The following is a 16,888-nucleotide window of genomic DNA, read 5'->3' on the forward strand; positions in this document are numbered from 1 at the left end:
TTATCTGCTGTGGTTGTATTCTTCATTCTTGGGAAAGAGTTACTCTCTACTGTAAAAGAAAAGCCCAACCGAATTGTTATGATTTTGATCTGATCAATGCAGACCAAACAATATTGACACTAAATCCTTCATCAAAAGTGGAAGCATGCATTTGTCCAAAGGCAAGGCTACCTACAAGGGCCAGGACTCCAGCAGTCTGAAGCACTGAGCAGGGCAATGAAACACTCAAACACTGTTAAATAAACTGCTGGATGTCATTACCAGCAACACAACAGAAGCAAAATACACAGTATCAACCCTATGCTGATGAAAACATTATCTACTGCATCATCGGGCAAGAGAGGTATAAACAAAACCTTCTTTCAAATGTCAGGTCTCTTCATTTAAACATAAAGTAAATTGCTGAGTAGGTTAACCACAGTAAGAAGTGTCCAAACTATTTGCATTTAACTGCTTACTAAGACAACATTAGCAAATCTAGAATCCTAGATTTTATGTCCTTACATACATAACTGCAAGAAACCTAAAATTTATTTAAATTTATTTTGTTTGGATTAAATTTAAACTAAATTACAAAGAAATTTTCGAAGACATTTAAAGAGCTCTCCTGATCTCTTTTTATTAAAAGAGCAGTTTCTGTCATGGAAGGATTTTAAACAGACCCAAATAGCCTCTAACCTCGTTGCTTGTCAACTGAGGACTACTTGGGGCCCCAGTGTCCTAGATTCAGAGTTATCATCTCTAGAGGGAAAAGAAAAAAAAAAAAAAGGAGGATCTGTGCTAAATTATCTTTTTTACAAGAAAAAGTATAACTGAAAAACTTTAGTGAAGGTCAATTTGTTGTATCTATATAGGAAAGTTAACATTTTACATGAACATCTCAATATAAATTTATAGCCGTAACTACACAGGATTAATAATGTATATAACTTAGCATTTTGTAGAATATGAAAAATTTAAATATTAACTTCAAATGCAGTTCAAAGATACTACTTAACAATGTAGATGTACACCCTCAATAGAAAATATAATTTCTGTTAACATCTTAGCTATATTAGATGCAGTTCTAACTACCTTGACTTAAACAAGTAAAGAAAACAACACAAAAATAATGCAATTCATCTTTCATGGGTAAATGTATTTTTAAACTACAAAGTCTTCCCAACATCAGTCTGGGAGGAATAAAGATATTAGTTGATGCATAACATCTACTAACCTTTTTCTCCAACAAATGGCAAAGACCATGTGAAAACATCCATAAAATTTGGTAGCCAGTAAGGATGAGGAGAACAATTGAACTGACGAATATTCATCACATTGTTTTCATATTTTAATACAGCAGCTAAAATGAAATTCAGACATTTCGAAAAGAACGTTTAAAACTTGTGAGCACCACAAATGTAAAGTCAAAGGCTTGACTTAGGTCTATTTATACTGTAGACTAAATAACCTCAGAGGTATTTCACTCTCTTTCTTTCACAGTATTTACAGATAGGTAACTCATGAAGCACTTTGGATTTGTAGTGTGTATGTTTCACTTTAAGGTACTCTTACATGTCAATATAGGTCTGTACTATCCTACTTTAGGTCTACAATCAAAGATTTTTAAAAGTCCTGACAAGGTATCATTTCAGGAACTTTAACAAAGCTAACTCAGAACAGAAATACATTCGGTATGTGCAAATTCAGGTTTTATTGTTCATATGTGTCTTCCCATGTTGTGAGCCTGAAGTAAAACCATAGACATCTAGAAGATGAGGGAAAAGAGAAAACGTAAAGAACAAAGGCAGAAAACCAGAAGCATTCTAAAGCTAAAAAAGCAGTTGACTACATTCTTTCTATACTTACACTAGCATCAGACTGGGAATAGCTCATGTGAAAAAGGGTTCTATGAACACAGTATCCATAGAGACAGTGAAAAAACTTTAAAAGCCAGTTGAAGATATTTTTACTTCCCCCTTACTTTGCAATCAGTGAAAGTAACAACAGCTCATATTTTCCTGTGTACAGTTATTCACCCTACAGAAGTATGGGCTGGGGGTGGTTCTTTATAGGTGGGTGGAAGAAAATGCAATCAATGTATTTAATAAAAAAAAAGGTGCTGGTATTTGAAAATGTGGAGATCGTTCATTCATCACATACCTGAAATGCCTTACTTTAATATCATGCTTGAATTTCAGGAGGCTTTATTTTTAATTTCCATTGTTGAACTTTATTGTCATCTATGAATACTAATTCACAGCTAAGCTCTTTTCTATAATTCTGACTTGTAAATCTTTCTCCACACTATTAAACATGCTTCTCCTGTTCAGCTCTATCTTAGCAGAGGATGGACAAAAATGGATTTCTTGTTTTATACCTCCTTCTTAATATTTCCAATGGTGATCAGTATTTTGGTCACAACTTGCTCTTTCTTGATTTCCCATATGTGGTCATTATGGGAATTATAATCACAATTAAGATGCTCAGATGCCACAATACACAATGCAAACCACCTTCCTTGCCCACTAAAGACAATCAAGAGGAGTGCAAATTCATAGCACAGGGAAACTTTGCCTGACTGGATAACACCAGCAGATTTAACCACAAGTACTAAATAGCAACAACTTCCACAAAGGAAACCTCTGACCACACTTATCCTTCCAGGTACTCCTCTTACAGGAGCTTGTCACTTATGCCTCTTTATAACTTTCATTAATGGATTTTTTTTGTCCTTTAGTTTCTTAACTGGCAAAAAGCTGTTGATATTAGATTACCTAGTCAGACAGTTTTATTTTATTTTACTATAACATACGATTACTAATAACAAGGTCTTACCTTTATTATTGTAGACATCCAAGTAATTAGGTGCTGAAAAAATTGTTATTAAAGATGGGAACCCTGTAGTTTGACTTTTCCTGTACATTCTATAACTGCAAAACCAAACAAATTATATTACATCTTACAGCAAATAAGCAATTAGTTTTTATTTTACATTGTGATTATTTCCTTGAAAGATACAACATACTCACCCTGCATCTTGTGCTTCATGTGCTCTAATGATTGACAACAAATTATTATTTTGCAAAAATTCACAAACTGCTGGATAGCTGTGAAATGAAAACAATTATGAGTAAAAGATATTCTCTTAAAATACTCAGGAGGAGTCAGTACTAAAACACCCAAATAGATCATAGCATACTCTCACCTATAAAAGTACGAGCATCCTCTGACCGTATTATGACTGAAATGCTCTGGTGAACTTTCATTTCCAAAATCTTCTGAAGGATCTGACCACAATAAGTCACACATCGGTCCAAATGCTGGAGGCTCTTTGAATCTATCTAACTGTTTAGAAAGAAAAGGCAACAGCGCAAATACTCTTTAAATACTAATTATTGAGTTTTATACATTTGTTAACCTACATATCCATCAATACCGAGCATTTTTAGAATAAATCCCAACCATATCAAAGAGAAGTAGTTTCTGTATAGTTTTTCCTCTCCTCCTCATGAAATAAGGCACAGGCATGCCAAAAGAAACCTGTTAAGAGCAATAAGATTTATTAGTTGTAAAAGGAAGGGAGATAACTTCCAGACTGATGGATATGTGTAACACAAGGTCAAGATACAGACAAGGAACAAAATGGTCCTTTTTCATGCACATGCCACATCTACCAATCTGGAGACACTACCAGAAATTAGCAAAGAGAAACAGTACAGAAAACAGGAATTATAGAAGAAAAGCATGAATAATTAGCACCAACTAGAAGATACTAAATATATATTCCAAAACAACCCTAAAAATCCAAACTAACAAAAGAAAACAAACAAACAAACAAAAAACCCAAAACAAACACCCTGAAACACCCATGGCCATAATGGATCATTTAACAATGTAATGAAGGTGCGATTGGCCCAGCTGTCTCAGATTTTTTTCAAGCTTTATCTTTCACCTCTATCCCTGATGAAATGGGCCATAAGAACTTTGGGAGATGTCTGCATTTTCTCTCTTGCTGCTTCTTTACTGCTTTTCACTTGAAACACCTATTTTAGCAGCCTGCAACTTTCCTAGTAACCACGGTCAAAGGGGGCAGAAGTTAAGGAGCAAGGTGCATTTGTTAACATAAAAGGAAAATACCCTGCTTAAGTAAGTTACAGGCAATCAATCTCTGATGTCCCAGGAATAAAAGTAGATATCCCAGGTTCAATGTAAAGTTTATTTGGTCTTTATGTAGCTGGAGTTTGTTCACAAGATGATTTTATCCAAGAAATGTAGGAACAGTTCTTTGATGGACAGTGCATTTATCTCACTTCCCATACCAAAGAAGATGACTTTGATGGTACTAGAGAACACTTAACTCTTCATGGCTCGAAGGGAGGTTTGGTGAGCACCTGGTGAATTTGAGTCTAACGCTCCATAGGAATCCATTCAAATATGGAACCAGCAGTAGTGCCAAGCTCTCTCATGCCCTGGAAAATCAGAGCTCCCGAGGCTGCCACCTGCAACATAAGTGGAGAGGTCCAGATCTTTACAAACTCCTGCCAGATAATGGTAAGGCAGGTATTAACTGAAGTTGTTGTTGGAATTTATTCAATATTAAAAATCCTGTGGTTTAGCATTTCCCACACTGGATGATAAACCTGGTATGGAGTATTTCTTCCAGATTGAAGAAGTCAGTCCATCAACTTCTGCAAGTACCTGAATTTCTGTAGATTAAACCATCAAGTTTCTAAACCTCCAGCAATAAATTTGGGTCCAGAAGCTAACAGAGCCATTCACACAAGGAAGTTTCAACTCTCTGCTGATTGATGTTTCCTGCAACACAGAAGGCTGAAAGTCTAAAAAACATTTCTAACATTTCCTTTAGTCATCAAGGATTTTCCTTATGATTTTGGCCAACGGATAGAGACGTTATCAATAAAAGTTCTGGCTGCCTGCAATTAACACACCTCTCTCCCAAACTAATTTCTCATAGCATTGAAACAATAATGCAGCTATTGCCTGAAGTAAGGTCAGTTTATAAAAAATAAATGTACTCACATACACATACACTACATATACTTACTTACATACACACCAGATCAGTTTCTTCTTCATTAGACATCTACTAACTGGCAAGGTTCCCAAGATATCTCAAAATTTAAGGAAATATCACTGCAAGCTACTCAACCCAGACTTCATGGATCAAATCAGAATAATCAGTTTAAGGGCTTCTCTATTATTGGCACAGCAAGAAAGTTAAAGGACACAAGTAAATTCAAAACACTTGTTACTGATTTAACTATTTCTGAATGTGCTTTGACTATAGCAAAACAGAATCGCAATACAAACTGGCTCAACATTTTTCTAAATATGATTAAGAGGTAACTGAGGTAACTGAGAAAGACAATTTTCAAGAGTAAGAATCAATACATCTGGTGTTGAAACAGAACTAGGTAGTATATTTATTATTATACTGTAAAACATTTAAATCTGAATCATTTTCTAGGTTCCATGCAGTCAGGACAACTAAAGTGACATGCATTAGACCTCCACATGGATGTTCCAATACAGAAGTACCAAAACCTGAGAGGCAGATTAAGGTACAGAAAATTAAAACACTTTTACTTCTGAGGCAAAAGACCTTCACAGAAGTTTCACACACAGACACCAGTTTTAATTAGTCTGTCCTAATTTTCTTGAGAACTATCATCCAATAGAGCCTAAAGAACAACATGAAGGCCAGTGAAGAGTGGCAGCCATCTTACACATTACTGAACAAAAAGAAATTTCAGCAGCCACAGAAAGGAAGCAAGGTACTACAAAGACAGATTCTCAGTGGTGCTGCCATATATTTCAAGGCAATTTGCTGACCAAGTCTTAGTATCACCAAGAGCTAAACAAAGGAGTGGCCATCTGTTGTAAATGAGGAAAAAAACTCTTTGTCTCTCTTTTTTAGAGTGCCCATAATCTTACCTGGATACTTCCTTCTTTCTAAAATGCTAGGTTTAAAAATCACAACTCCTGCCATTTTGTTTCAGTAGAAGTCTTGGCAGTGTAAATGAAATCAACTAAACAGCATCTCTAAGTTGATGGACATGTGTTTGAAAGAGACACTCTTTACCAAGACAATCAGAACATTTGTGGAATTCATATTCAGAAAATAAATATCAGATTACCACAAGTTTCACAAACTTCCACTTTGGCAGAAACATGAAGCACCTAGCACAACCTTTCTGGTTAGGATTCACTGTCACGCCTAGTATGATAGCTGTCCTCTTGTGGAAGTAAATTTATGACAGCAGAAATAATATTTTAATTTAAAAAATTTAAAAAGAATATTTTAAATTGTGCAGTTTAATCACCTTCCTGCATGTCAATAGTGATGAAAGATTTCATCCAGAAGAAATTGCACCCTGCACAGAAGTTTTTCCTTTTTTCCTTAGGTGATTCCTGCACTATTTATAGAGCTGTGATTTCCCTTTCATGCCAGATAATTACGTCCTTGCAGCAAAGAGCTCTCCTTAGTAAGAACTTCTGTTAATAAACCAGAAGACCTGGAATATTATACAATTGTCTTGATTGCTTACAGAAGTAATTTCACACACCACACTTGTACCCCAAGTATATGATGTTTTTCTAGATATAAAATGAGCATTTCACATCACCAATTTAATTTAAATCCATTTAAAGTATCAATGCATGCCAAGCTCTAAAGCAGCTATTGAAGCTGCTGCCAATCCATGCCTACAGCCTTTTTCAGGTTATCAGATGATTCTTCAAAAACAAAAAAGGCCCAAGGAACAGTTCTATTACCACTACCTTACGTTTATAAACATGTTTTTCATCAGAACAAAACACAATGCAGATTTTCATATATGCATATAAACATTTCACCCTAATGTAGCCATGAACATTATAGAAGCACATCTGAAAGTACAGGCCAAGACAAGAGAATTACCTTTTAGTTAAATTTACTTGACACTTAGAAACCTGATTGGCTGTAAGACTGAGACTATCAGAAAATTTAATCACAATCCTGTTATGACAGTGGCTTTCCAAAGTGTTTTTCCAGAATATCTTTTCTTTATATTACTTTCCAAAAAGCCTTGACCATGCTTCTTTTCACCTGTATAGTGAGAAGTGTCAAGGCTTTGTGAGAATGGCACTGTTTAGTCTCTTTCCTTTCTAAGTTCCCTTTCTCTGTACAAAGCATTTGGATTTCTGTACACATTAGTATTTGCTTTGACAATGCCATGTGCCTCAGTACATTTTCCCACTTACACCACTGCTCTTGTATATACACTTCCTCTCTGTTTCTACCATTTTCTTCTCCTCTCACATCACTCTGCTCAGCAGTGTAATATCTGTAAGTGAAATAAACTGACATTTGAGGCTCTGAAATGGTCCAATCATTACAAAAATCCCTAACGAATAAATACAATGAATTCAAAAATGAGATTCAACTGGACAGCCTATAAATTTCAGGAAAGGGAGAGGTAAAAAAGAAAACGTGAAGCACAATTAAAGGAGAATATGCTAAGAAAATGAGAAATGTAATTAATGAAGATAAAAAGACAAAACAGGCTGCAATATATACTTCCATATACTATAAGAGCAATTAAGGAGCATGCTTTTACTTTCTCTCTGACATTTAGATCTTTTTACAAACAGGCCCCTATGTATCTTCTTCCATATGTGGATAAATCATGTTTTTTCCTCCATGCTTACCTACAATCCCAAAGCTTTCTTAGAACCACCTACATATATTTTAAGCTGAAATCATCTACATTTTAGCTGCTCCTAATCATAACAGGAACGGTTTTGATTTCCAAGTGCAGCAGTCAAGATGTCAGCTAAGTTAACTTAAAGAAGTCTGAAAGGAGTATGCAAAAAGGAAAGCAATGGACTTTGAAAATTCCCACCTGATACAATCTCCACCTGACAGGTCATCCATGCAAGTAGAAACCCCATTATCAGAAACAGATACCTCATGTCATGACAATCTTCTGCCCTTTAAATTGCACACCACTATTTAGTGTTTCCATTGCATAATTTAAAAAAAAAAACACTTTTAAATTCTTCTTATTAATATACTCAGCACATTCACCACAGTGAGAAGTACTCCTCAACTGTTACTCAAATGCCTACCAAATTTGCCATTTTAAAAAGCAATCTGAATTTCTATTAAATACTGCAGTATCTAACTTTGTTAAAACTAAAATCCACATATTTAGGACAGTAAAAAAAATTTTAAAGAAATTTGAGAATAACTGAAATACGACGCTAGATATAGTAAAAAATGTTAAGACTGCAATTAATTTCAACAAGTTTTCTCCTGCAAGACATGAAAACACTAGCGCTTATCTAGAAAGAAACACAATGTATTATTTTGATTGGATATGAAACTCTTCATATGTACTACCTGTCTTTAAAAATTATGTGGAGATTTTGAGGGCTCTTTTGTGTGTGTTTTGTAACAGTCCCAGCTGTCCCAATGAAGCCTGCTAATGGAAAATGCACTAGATAATCCATGAGATTTTAATTATGATACTGCTTAGCCTACATTTCAGTTCCTGATTTACACTTCAACAAGAGACAAGAACAGAAAATATACTGACAACTTCATAAAGATGACTTTGTACAGCATCGTATAAATATCTCTATTTCCGCTTATTTTCAAATACACAAAATACTCACTCTCCTAATGTCATCTAGTGTATTAATTTCTGGTGAAAGTCCACCATGAACACAAAGAAACTGTTGATTTAAGAGAGCAGCAAGTGGGAGACAATCAAAAGCTTCCATACAAGCATCATAGACTCTTTCAGAGTACTTTATTTTACCTGCAGGAAAGAAAATAGAAATCATTAAAAAATTCGTAACATATGGATGAAGTAATCTTCATGGATCATGGTTATAAGAACATATATCAAAGTGAGTGCTTAAAAACCACAAAACAATGAGTATTTTGGGGTTTAAATGAGCACTTCCAAACACCTCAACGGCAAGCACATTTCTAAGACACATTTTCTTCCAGAACTAGAAACTGGTTTCACTTCTTCTGTTATCTCAAACAAGAAGAAACTACTTCTGTTTAAAAAAATAATCACTCATTTAATATTTTTATAGAACTATACAGCATACTTCAGTATAAAATATTACTAAGAAATTTGCGAATTCTCATTTACAGTGAAAAGCTAAGAACTGATTATAGATTACATCTTTTTTTTTTTCCTACATCAAAGAGGGTTTTACTAGATCAAATGATCCATTTATCACAGGATCAATACTAATACAAGCCTTCAAAAGGAGAGGTAGCTTACATCACCAAAGAGTTATCTTACTGGTATAGGTGAAATCAATCCTTCAAATGGAAAAATTACCCCATAGTAGGGACTCTTTGCTAGCTTCACAACACTGCTCAGCAAGTTACTCTGAGCTCTAGACTACAGCAAAATTATCTTCCTCTCCAGGACTTTAAAATCAGGATTGTTACACCAAAATTTACTCCATAATGTACATTTTCAGCCAGCTCTCTTCCTGCACTCCAGGGCCACACTGAACTGGAAGCAATTCTATAAAGTCAGTGGGGCCTCCAGATGTTTGCAATGCCTTAATTAAACTAAGAGACAAACATCTCTCAAGCACAACGACAGACTATAGATCAGCAGGTTGGAAGTAGCTCATTTTACATTCTTAGACAGTACTTACATTCTTGCTTAAAGGTAAAATACTCTGTGAGGTGTCTGCATTCATGGTTGCCTCTCAAAAGAAACAATGTGCTTGGGTAAAGAATTTTCAGGACCCATAAGTACAGCACACACTGTAGAGAAAACAGAATAACCAGTAAAATACACTAGTTTATATGAACTTTAAAAATTATTACTGAGAAACACTGAGTAGGGGTGTTAACAGTCCCAAAAAGCAGGTGCTGCTTAATGTGCCATTAAAAGGAGCACTACTTCCCCGAGTCTAGTTCTGGACATGAGTTATGCAAATTGCTTACTACGTTTCCTAATCATAGCCTCATAGAATGCTGAAAAGTTATTTATATTTGCTGGATATTCAATAGTAAAATAAACTCAGCAGAATTAAACCACAGAACACTTTTGTCTAGATAAATACTGTATGTGTTTCTGCCTAAAATCTGGTATGTGATACTAAACACTGGCATAAGAAGAAAAGCAGACATTTATTAAAAGAGACTGAAAACAAATGACAAAATATTTTCCCTTAAGGTTAGATATATCATTTGGATACAATTTTTAAACTACAAATGAACAGAGCAAATCATCCTTTCCCCAAACACTGGGGAGGCTGATTGCTTTTTCAGAGTACAAGCAGCGAAGTCAAAGAACTATAGTAATTTCCATCCATCATTATTACTGCAACATCAGCAGCAAACCCTCAAAAAGATAAGAGGTAAGAACATGCACAATTGTTTCAGTTAAGAGTCTGTTACCAACCAGCAGTCTTGAATGCCCAAAATGGATTTCATACATTTCAAATCTAATTCTTGTATTTTTAATGAGCACAGAAATCTCAAAACCACACAAGTTTGGATTTCATTGAAGTCCCCTGCAAACTGTTATTATCACTGTTCTTAATCAATACAAGTACCCTGAAGCTACCATTCCTCAAAGTTATTTTGCATAGAATAGCAGAGTACATGAAAGAAAAAAAGAAAACAAATGGACACTTCAAAAATACACTGCAAACATTGAGAAACACATCAAAGACTTCTACTGTGATGTTTAGCTAAACTAATTACTGCATTTTTATCTTCTTAGTAAAAATATGCAAAACCAATCTTTGTTCAGAAGTTTTTTTAAGTGTAACAGCTGAAAAGCTTTCATACCAGGTTTTGACATATTAACATAAAGAGCTGATATGTAAATGCCTTTCTCAAGGACAATTACATCATTTGTAATCATCAACAAGAGGCAAAGAAGATCAAATTAATAAATAGGGAATGTCTATTGAAATTTTTCCTTAAAGATGACTTTGAGGCAATCACTGTTGCTGCATCTCCTGTTCATCCACCATCTCTAACAACTCCAAAATGCATTGTGCACACCTTTCACAGCAAATACCCACACACTATTAGAACTGCAACATTTTAATACAGAAATTAAAGAACATATACTGCGACTTGCAAGACACTATTTCAAATGGTGTACCATTCCATTAGATTTGATATCTATGAAGACATCCCAAGCTGAGGCACTTCCCAGGCTGGTTCCAGAAGAAGAGTTAATCTAAAAACCATGCTCTGAAACTAATCGATGTGAATAAGTGAATACCTTTGAAATGCAGCACACTAAAGAAACATGCTGAAAATTAAAAAATTATTTGAATTCAAAGTAACTGAAAAATTAATGGCAGAAACACAGGTCATCCTTAAGGAGCATCTGTAATTGCTCTAAGAATTTTTGTAAAGAAAAAACATGAATAATTATTAAAACCAATTTGATTATCTAAATAAAGTTTTTTTTTTCTATAAAAATAAACAGATAATAATAAAAACCAGATAATAATATTACAAACAATTAAAAGACCTTGCAGTCATGACTCACTTGTTCTCCACAAACATACAAACATATTACCAGACAAGCAGAAGTATGTGAAATAATGTAACAGAATTCAACTTTCAGAAGACTAGCTAAAGAAGGAGGAGAAAAAACGAGTAAGTCTGGTGATTTCAACAGGACAGTCCAAACGACTGGTCAACATCCCCCTGTAAACAGGCCTTTATCACAGGAGAAGGCACAGCAAGGAAGAACACATTCAAATGTTAAAGCAGACCTAAAATGTCACTTGAAAACCTAAGTGAAAGTGCGCTTACAAAAAAATCAGGACAGAACAGATTAATATATTCAGTTACCTCTATACTAAAATAACCTCTGTCTACATAGTCACCGAGGAAGAGGTATCTTGTGTTAGCAGGTGATCCTCCCACTTCAAACAGCTTCATTAGATCAAAGAACTGGCCATGAATATCACCACACACTGCAAGCAAAAATTTTGTTCGAATTAATTTTAAAAAAATGTAACGGGAAAGTTACCAAGTTATAGTTAACAGCCACAAAGTACTTCTAATTAAGAAGGAATGCAGGTAAAAAGCAGGAATGACAGAAATTTTTGAAGGCTCCCCCTTTGCTTTTTATTAAGGTGCTGTCTTCACTACCTGTGACAATACTGATGTTAACTCAGTCCAAGAGATTGGGGGGATATTTTTCCAACACGTTCAATGCACTGAGCATTCAGGTCTTGAAAGCTACCAGCATATCTTTAATGTCCTCCCCACCTCCTTAGGTATCCTTGCAAATACTCCTCAGGATGTATATTTGAAAATGCCTGCTGCTTCACAACAATTTGCTGAGTCCATGTGAACTTGAAAAAAGCAGGGAGTATACTTTTGTTTCTAAGTCAGACTAATACTTTTTAATAAAATCATATCTTCTCCTTGCTCAGTTATTTTTCTCCTTCAAATAAGCATGTTCATTATTTCAACAGTGGATTTTTCCTGTGTTTTTAGAATATGAGAAGGGCCAAGACCGGTGGTCAGCAACCCAAGGCAGAAGTGCCAAAGACAGCAGCAGATGGGAAGTCTTTAGGGAGCATACAGCACAACCAGGTCATCTCACAATTTTAAATAAGTAATTAAAAAAGGCATGGAAGAGACAACTGCTCCTATCACCTCTTTCCCACAGGAGTTCCCAGTTCAGCGGAAGTCAGGAGCTGCTGCCTTCTCACTTCTGCATAAAGTGTCACTGGTAACAACTAACCAGAATTTGAGATACTATGTCATTCATTGATGCAAAATGTCACCTATCAACTGACAAATAGCATCTTCTGACTTCTCTGAGTTAATCAGTAAAATCTTTGAGGAAAAAAAGTTGTCCTAATTCTGGAAAGAAATACGGGATATGGCACACCACATTTCAAAGGCTGTTATTCCCTTAGAGCAGACCATTTGTCATCACAACCTACAAAATGAGACTAAATAGAATGTGCTCTCTTTTATGTCTCTTTCCTTAAGATTTCTACTCAGACTGAAAGAATTTCCCTCCTTTTTAAGTTGCCAATATGCCAATTCCCTGTGTATACAGAAATATAAAAAATGCTAAACAAACTTTTAATTTAAACTATCTGGAACAGCCACTAAGTAGTTTCCAGATTTCAATCATTCATTTTTTTAAAAATGTCAACAAAAATAATGATGTAAAGTTTTAATTTACCCAATACTAACAAATAAAAAGCTGATGCTCTAAAAGAAGCTTTCAGATAGCAATTTTATGTAAGTCCATTTAGAAGAAAACACATTCAGAATAAAGAAAATCTAATTTGAACATGAAAAGCAAATCTACTTTCATTATTATAAATAACAGACATGCAACATTACTACTTTCTATGAGTCTAGATGTTTTATAAATAAAAGTATTAAAGGACACCAATTCCACCTTTCACCATGTCAAACAGAAACAGAACTGTTCAAACTATGAAAATACTAAGAAAACCCTAAAGCCAGTTTTGCAACCCAGTGGCTCTGGCCCTAGTGTCAAAGATGCTAAAACAATCTTTATCAGTACCACTACTCTCACAAGAATGTGGTTTTATGTGCAGACACCAGTCTCACTTACAGACCAATATAAAGGTGTATTTTTCACTAAGAACACCAGTTCACCGTATCTGTCTCAAACCACAATAATTAGCGTTTCTTCACATATTTAGATTTCAGAATTATCCTGAGTTCAGGCAGGTGCCTTTATTCCTACTTATAATATTGAAGGAATTAGTAATTCGTATTTCAACAGCATTTAACTACTTCCTTCTTTTTTTCCCAATTTTAATACCAATCCTACTAGCTTTTTCAATAGGTTTAATGCCTTCACTTTGCAATACAATATGCAGACTGTTAAGCAAATGCAGTTGTGAGGGATAACTCAGTAGGCCTAACAGAGAAATTTTGGTTTAGCAATTTTAAGACAAATTCTACTACTGAAAGAAATCTGGCTTTTTCACATTTAATTATGTACGAAATTACCTAGGAATATTACCTGTAATTGGAGCTTCAACTTCTATCATAGTTTTTTCCCTCCGCAATATTGCAGCACCCTCATTGATGATTCTAAGTGCAATTTCTTCATCCACCCGACCTTCCTTTATCAAGTGGTTCTTCAAAATGTCAACTCTTGGTCTTCCATCTGTGTCAAACACTTCTTCAGATGTCAAGCGATGCGTGGGTGGAAAAGGGACAGCTAAAATTTAAAAAGAAGAAGCAGTAGTCATGACACTGCTATTTGCAAACTAGAGTCCATTCAGGAACAGGGATCTATCATGGAATAGCTGCTGCCCCAAGTAGCAAACTTGTCTTTTCACCAAGCCATTTTACAACATTGTTAAAATCTGGACAGACTAGGGCTGTGTATGAATTTAGAAAAATAAACATCTCTACTATGCAAGCTTGTAGAAACTATAAAACAGAGTTAGAAGGCGTAGTAACATGTGCAATATCTGGAAGAGTCAAAACTGACTTTGCAAAGGGAAATAATCTCTCTCCAATATACCACCATACCCTGAAGGGCTCATGAAGTACTGGTGATGCAGGATTATCCATTTAATAGCCATTCAGACTTTGAAAAACATTAAAAATTATCCCATCATCAAAGCCTCAGGGAAAAAACCCCACCAAAAAACTTCAGCCAAGCAAAAAGATCCACCAAAACAAATGCAAGCCTAGCAAGAAAAGGATTCAATACTGTTTGAAGGACTAGAAATAGAAGGAGTCAGTAACCTGTGGTTGGGGACCAAAGCAGGCTCATCAACTGCCCAGACAGAACATTTGGCAGTCAGCACTTCAGTTACTGCACAAGTGAAATGTGGATGTGAGCCATGGAAAAAGAGGATACTTCAAAATTGCCACTAAATCAATGTCATGGCACTTGGGGTGTTACAGGAAATAAAACTAATGTGACCCTGTTCTCTCCTCAAGCATACTACTGCTGAAAGAATGAACTACAATATTCTGTTTCTCATCATTTAAATACTGTATGCTAGAAGAGAAAAATGGGAGGAGCACATCTATTCAAAGATAACAACTAGTAGCATAAATCCACTTGTAGACAGAGTATTCATATTTATTTTCTTACTCTCTGAAGTTAAACTTTACATTCCAAAAATCAATGCTTAGATACTGAAACATTCCCTGACTTCATTTAAATCGATTTCTAGATTACTATTAACACATTATTACCCTTCTGTTGTATGGAGTAGTAAAAATCTATCAATAAAACACCTGATGCATAAATCATACATATATTCACTGAAATTAAATTATTCTAGAAAATAAACTAGATATGTGTACTGTTCCTCTTATAAAAGCTTCTAAGTAGGAAGAAGCTGCAAAATGTGCCTCTACATAGTGTAGAATGAATTCATCACTTTTTTGTGGACATAAAGTACTTCATTAACAAGAGGGAAATTATATACCTTTCCTTCAGCCTCCTCTATCAGCAATTTAAGTTTCAGTCAGGAATGTCAAAATTCCATGTAGTCCAGATGTTAATAAACGTAACTTATTTAAGATATCAAATGACAATTACTTCTGTTCCATGCACAATTGTTTAAAAACATGAATCTGGCTCTGAAGAATTAATTATTACGACAAAATAAATTTATCTAATTTTTAGAAGTACTTAATTATGACCACGCAAGCATCAGTTCTAATATTCTTTAAGTGCTTTTCCGCACTTAACTTTCCAACCTTCAGATTCTCTTAATGTTATTTTTTACATTATTTGGAAATTTATATCAATCTGTACACAAATTAGTTTTAGGCTCTTTCTTGCCCCACTTCTTTCAATACATTATTTGTGGGCCCACAACTGCCTTCAGCAATTCAAAATTGAGCTCATCTTTTTAAGAGAGACCAGACAATTCACAAAGAAGATTTCTTCTGCTTTAATTCTTTCAGAAGCATTAAGAGATCTCACACACCTTCCCAGAAACAAAGCCAGTTACCTCCAAGACACAGTTTTGTAAGAACTGTGCTTCATTAATCCTAGTATTATTCAGATCTACTTAGGTGAAAGGTAACTGCTTTGTTCTTTTGGGAGGCTGTTTTGGGTAGATGCAGGGTGTGGCAGAGAATGGTCTGTTGAGGTGACCACCTCATTTGTTCTTCATTCTCTTAAGTGCAAATCATTCCTAATTTACTACAACTACCAGTGGCTGCAGAATTCAAGATCTCTTCCTTATGGCAGTTCAGATATTTCAGGGGTTTTAAGTCCATGGTAAATGAAATTTTCTTCTCTTAATAAAGTTCTTACATCTACTAACAAAATAAAGCTTTGAGTTTGTCTATCAAATTATATTCTCTGGGAGGCTGAAAACCAGCTGGTTTACTCCAGTGTCAAGATCTGTCTCAAATTATTTGAATTAATATACTTATGAAGACTCAGATTTAAAACTCTATATGCAGGGGGCTGTTATCCATAATGCCCAAAACCCACAACTGTAGTATGAAAAGTAATTAAGCATCTCTAAAGTTATATTTGCCTCATCAAAAAATGAAGTGGTAAAACTAGTTCCTCAGAGTTTAACAAAATCCTTTTCACACAATACATGCATTTCCCCATTGCTAAAGAAGGGTATCTTAAGATTTTTTTTTTTCAGAGAAGGCAGAACAATACATGGCTAAAGACTTCAGCCATGATCTGCATCACCCAGTAAATAAAAAGTAACACTATTCAGAAAAATTGCTTCTCTCCATTTTATACTTTAAATTTTGTTCCAACAGAAGTTAACACTGTATCAGAGTGCATACCTTTAAAAAATATTACAACTGCTTTTATTAGGTTAAGAATGATGATTTTTGAAGCATGTAGACAATTTCTGCCAACTAATGGGTTTAATTAAACCT

At 34.9% G+C, this 16,888-nt stretch overlaps 1 protein-coding gene across 8 annotated transcripts in view; it reads right to left on the reverse strand.

Moving 5' to 3' along the window:
* Nucleotides 1-16,888, reverse strand: part of PPP3CB (protein phosphatase 3 catalytic subunit beta) — a 46,901-nt gene that overhangs the window by 21,935 nt on the left and 8,078 nt on the right. For all 8 annotated transcript variants that reach the window (XR_010722291.1, XR_010722290.1, XR_010722289.1 and 5 more), the window contains exons 2-9: nt 14,025-14,225; nt 11,849-11,973; nt 9,676-9,787; nt 8,662-8,807; nt 3,188-3,327; nt 3,012-3,089; nt 2,818-2,912; nt 1,217-1,342 (exon numbers count right to left, since the gene is read on the reverse strand). Coding sequence is in view for 5 of the 8 variants with exons in the window: in XM_066191409.1 (XP_066047506.1) it covers nt 1,217-1,342; nt 2,818-2,912; nt 3,012-3,089; nt 3,188-3,327; nt 8,662-8,807; nt 9,676-9,787; nt 11,849-11,973; nt 14,025-14,225 (1,023 nt within the window). In the remaining 3 variants the exon portion in view is untranslated. The remainder of the gene's footprint in view (nt 1-1,216; nt 1,343-2,817; nt 2,913-3,011; nt 3,090-3,187; nt 3,328-8,661; nt 8,808-9,675; nt 9,788-11,848; nt 11,974-14,024; nt 14,226-16,888) is intronic.

Source organism: Chamaea fasciata, unplaced genomic scaffold, assembly GCF_029207755.1.
Source record: "Chamaea fasciata isolate MVZ Bird 193981 ecotype frontalis unplaced genomic scaffold, bChaFas1.0.hap1 SCAF_9, whole genome shotgun sequence".
NCBI lineage: Eukaryota > Metazoa > Chordata > Aves > Passeriformes > Sylviidae > Chamaea > Chamaea fasciata.